This window comes from Austrofundulus limnaeus, unplaced genomic scaffold (assembly GCF_001266775.1).
Source record: "Austrofundulus limnaeus strain Quisiro unplaced genomic scaffold, Austrofundulus_limnaeus-1.0 Scaffold361, whole genome shotgun sequence".
Lineage (NCBI taxonomy): Eukaryota > Metazoa > Chordata > Actinopteri > Cyprinodontiformes > Rivulidae > Austrofundulus > Austrofundulus limnaeus.
This window is the reverse complement of record NW_013952763.1, coordinates 170,269-174,463: the sequence shown is the minus strand read 5'-3', so window position 1 is coordinate 174,463 and position 4,195 is coordinate 170,269. Positions and strand designations below refer to the sequence as shown.

Here is a 4,195-nt window from a genome sequence, read left to right as displayed (position 1 = left end):
ACATTGTAGTGTGACAGGACCTTAACCTGCGTGTTCCTTTGAGAAGACACTCATGTCAAATATATACACCAAATCATTTTAGTCTTGACCCAATTATACTTTCATGAAATGTATGAGGCTCATGATATAAGAAGCTCTTGGATTTTTTTCTTTGAACATTGCACAGTCTGCCTAACACAACTATATTTTATTGTTAATGTACATTTAGTCATACACAGACATTGTGTTTGATTTAACAAAAATACATATTTTGTATATCTCTTGTTAAGACAGACAGCTTTCATTAACATGGACTTTTATTGAGTTTTGAATCATTGCTTTTGTCTGGTAATAAATTTGTACTTATACACAATTTAAATTTTGATTTATTCTGTCATCTTAAATCAGGTTCAGTTGACAGAGTATTTAATCAAGTAGTATTTTGATGCCTGTTTACAGATCCATGAAAAAGTTTGCCTGTGAGATCATTATGAACTTTTTGTAGTGTATTTAAAACCACACAGTGTAGAGTGAAAGATTTAACTGGTGTCTTTCTTGGCTTTACACTAACTGGGTTGGTTGTGGAGACTGGGTATATCAATAACAAAAGAAATGCCTATATGTATTAAATACTATTTATGAGCATGGAATCAGCATTTTTTTTACTTATTTTTTTTGCTGCAGTCAGTCATTTTACTTGTGAATGCTGTTAAAAACCAAGTCATGCAGAGAAACACACAATAAGTATTTTGTCTAAATACATTTTCTTGATAGAAGAATCATCATCCAATTTAATAAATTAGAATACCACATGGTTTTACTGAGACACACGTTTCTATTCAGTTTGTTAAAATTATAAATTTCTAGATGGAGAGTTAAAAAAAAGAAACTAAATATTTTTGATTCTTTCTCTTCTTCTTGTGGTGTTTTGTAGAGGTTGTTAAATTACTAAGTGTGAATTACCGCCACCTACTGATTGAATCGAAATGTTAATTTATTTATTTGTTTTTTACATATTCTTTCTATTGTTCTTTTTTCCAACTTCGTAACTTTTAAAAACAAAACCTTTTAAAAAGTTAGAATATTCTGTATACGTTTACTTGGAATAACCTGTATACTTCTTGTTTCTCGGTTGGATTTATTGCCTTTCACGTTTTTGACCCTCGAGAGATGCCGTTGTTCCTGCCCATGTCATGAGATGAGCGCTATGACACGGGAGCCTCCAGGCCTGCCCTGCAGCTTGTGGTCGTGTCGAAAGAGGAAGTTGCGAATCAGACCCTGCTGCAGCTAGCTGTAGACCTGAGCCGCCCAACACGTTGAAAAAGAAACAACAGGAACCGCCGTGTGTAGCATTGCACAGTTTTATCATAAATGTGTGTAATGGTTAGTTTAGATAATTTAAACTCTTTAGACATTTCGACCGGCAGAAGCATGGCTACGGCTGACACGATCTGCTAGCCGCTGAAAATGAAGAACTCATCCTTCCAGAAAAGCTAACAACTTAGCCATCCGCTACAGCGTTAGCAGCTAGGTATTTCTGCGTCGAAATGGCAAACACTGAACGCTAACCAGTGCCTCACACTCCACGGGCGCTGAACGAGCCGAAGCTAGCTCAGTTTTAGATWAAAAAGCAACAACTTAGCTGTAAAAACTCGCTAATAATGGCAGCAAATCTTTTTTTATTTGGAAATAGCTGGTTAMACTGTTAAACCGTTGTGTCTGCTGGTCGCGTTTTACTCCAGTAAGGTAAAAAAAAAAAAAGTGCATGTTTTATTGTTTCGTATATTTTATAGYGAAGTCGAGTCCTTGCAGACCGTGATGAAGACCGACTGCTGTTACCAGCAACACCTTAGCTAATGTTAGCACAGACTGTCCTGCCGGGGTAACTAATGTTGGCCTTTAATTAATCAGCAACTGGGAACACTGAGGCCAGCCGAATATGGTAAGTAAAGTGTCAYAATTCGTCCTAATGTCTTCATTTCCTTCCAACTAACGCAGGATCGTCATTGATGCATCTCATAAGTAAATAGAGTCAGCTCGGAGCTAATGTCKTATTGAAGGAAACCTAACGGTTTGAGGTGTTTGACAGCTCTGAGCCATTTTTCGCCGCAAAGACGCCCATCTTACAAAACCGAATATTTGCTTTGAGTATTGTTGAGCCTCGACAAGTTGTGGCTTATTTGAGGAATTTAAACCTGCCTGCCTGCCACACAGGGACCGCTCTTTTAAAGGGTCAATTTGGCTCATCTGCGGTTTCCGAGGAGGACTGCTCTTCCTCACTTGTGCAGATCTGAGCTTTACGTGATTACAGATCTGTGAGATCCCAGAGGGCTGTGCAAAGATACACACAAGCAATCCTCGAGCCTTCTTGTGACCTTGTTGTTGAAAGTGAGACAATAAAAGTTGCAGGTCCGGACATGTTTGAGGGACTGCAAGTTAGGTTATTGTTTTGTTTTTTAATTTATTTTTCAGCTCATGAATTTGCTGAGATGTATCCATCTTCCTGCAGACTCTTATTTTTATATTTCCTTTGGTTTTGCAAAGATCCTTTAAGACATATTTATAATGCTTTTGTTCTATATGATTGCACGTAGTATTTAGATTGGAGGGTGGAATTTGAGCAAAGTATGCTAAAAGGTTTTATCTTTCAGCTTCAGTGCTTACAGAGATAAAACATGTACTAGTGCATAAACCTAAAATAATTTATTTTATAGGCTTCAGAGGAGGCATCTCTGCGTGCGCTGGAGAACCTTATGACAGAGTTCTTTCATAGCTGTACCACCAATGAGCGGAAAAGAGAAATAGGTGAGTAAAAATTTGGAAAGACTTGGCTCATCCGTGCTGGGATTTTCATTACCCCTCAATCAATGACCTGTGTTAGCATGTGAAAGGTAAGGGTGGTGTGGCTTCAGTAGTCTTGTGTACATAAAATCTTCAGTAGTTTATATCTTGGATGTGTCACCCACGGTTCTTCATCTAAATCAGTTGTCTTTTGTGATTTTAACCTTGTGTTTGTAGTTGTCAAGGAACAGTTTAGCAATCAAACGGTTAAAATAGAAAAGTATATTCCAATCAATTCATATTACTATTTTTAAACATATAAGTAACTAAATAACTACATATTGCTAAAATGCTCTGCAAGAAGCTAAATAATTGATAAAATATTTTACTTAAACAAGAGCAAAGCAACATAAACACCACCAATGTTGTTGCTATTGTTAGCCAGTCACTACATTTTTGCTCTCATTTACATTTTTTAGACATGTAGTTCTTTCATTTCATACTTTTTTTTTCACTATCCTGTGTTTGATTAGTTCAGGTGGTATAATTACAGTCAGAGATACTTCTTTAAAGAATTTGAACCAGTGACGTAGCATCACGTGATCAGTCTCCAGCAGTTTAAATGTAAACTAAACCGTTATTGCACGTTGAGTCGACGTCCTCGTTTCCTGTCAGTTCTCGGCTGGCACTGATGAAGAAAGCCTAAATGACTTCAGTTAAATTTATGAGTTGTATTTTACTCTGATGCAAAATCTATTAAAATCTGGTTTATGGTTTTCCTACGTGATAGTTCATCTACCTTTTTAATTTTGAGCCCCCAAAACAACCTGCTGCATAGAGGATTATACTGTGGTATAGATGCTTTCCAGTAAACTTGAATGCATTTGTTTTATGTTATGTACTCTTTTGCATAGTGTCTTTATACACTTCCTGTGTTGCTACATATTACTTTCAGTTTGTCTGTCCGTGAAGTACTGTAGTGTCGTACTTCTAAAAGATCTCATGAGTGCTTTTATTTTTATTTTTTGCAGAAGAGCTGCTGAATAACTTCGCTCAGCAGACCGGAGCGTGGCGACACTGCTTGTTCTTCCTCTCCAATACTCAGAATGAATATGTAATGATGTACAGTCTCACAGTATTTGAAGTAAGTTCTGTGGGCGGGAGTAGTTCAAAGTACCTTTTCTAGGTTCCTACTTGCCTCATGATGCTTTGAAAAAAGTCAAGTAAAAAGAAAAAAAGGTTGTTTTACACTCAAAGCAGACAGGAAGCTGTGTGTTGCTGTGTGAATTTGTTTTATATGTGTTTCCTGTCTTCTCGTTTAATGTTTTTCCACATTTTTCTGGTATAAAAAAATGAACATATATTTTGTAAGAGAAGTTCTTTTATAAAATAAAACTGCTTTAGAAGTGTGTACTTAAATTTAGGTGAACAAGAT

The 4,195-nt window shown here is 36.6% G+C and overlaps 1 protein-coding gene across 1 annotated transcript in view; it reads left to right on the top strand.

Moving 5' to 3' along the window:
* Positions 1-1,741: 1,741 nt before the first annotated feature.
* xpo6 (exportin 6) overlaps positions 1,742-4,195 on the top strand; it is a gene marked incomplete at its 5' end in the record, with an annotated part of 19,559 nt that continues 17,105 nt past the window's right edge. The window contains 3 exon segments of the mRNA XM_014023249.1: positions 1,742-1,921; positions 2,694-2,784; positions 3,792-3,904. Of these exon segments, the coding sequence (XP_013878703.1) occupies positions 1,919-1,921; positions 2,694-2,784; positions 3,792-3,904 (207 nt within the window).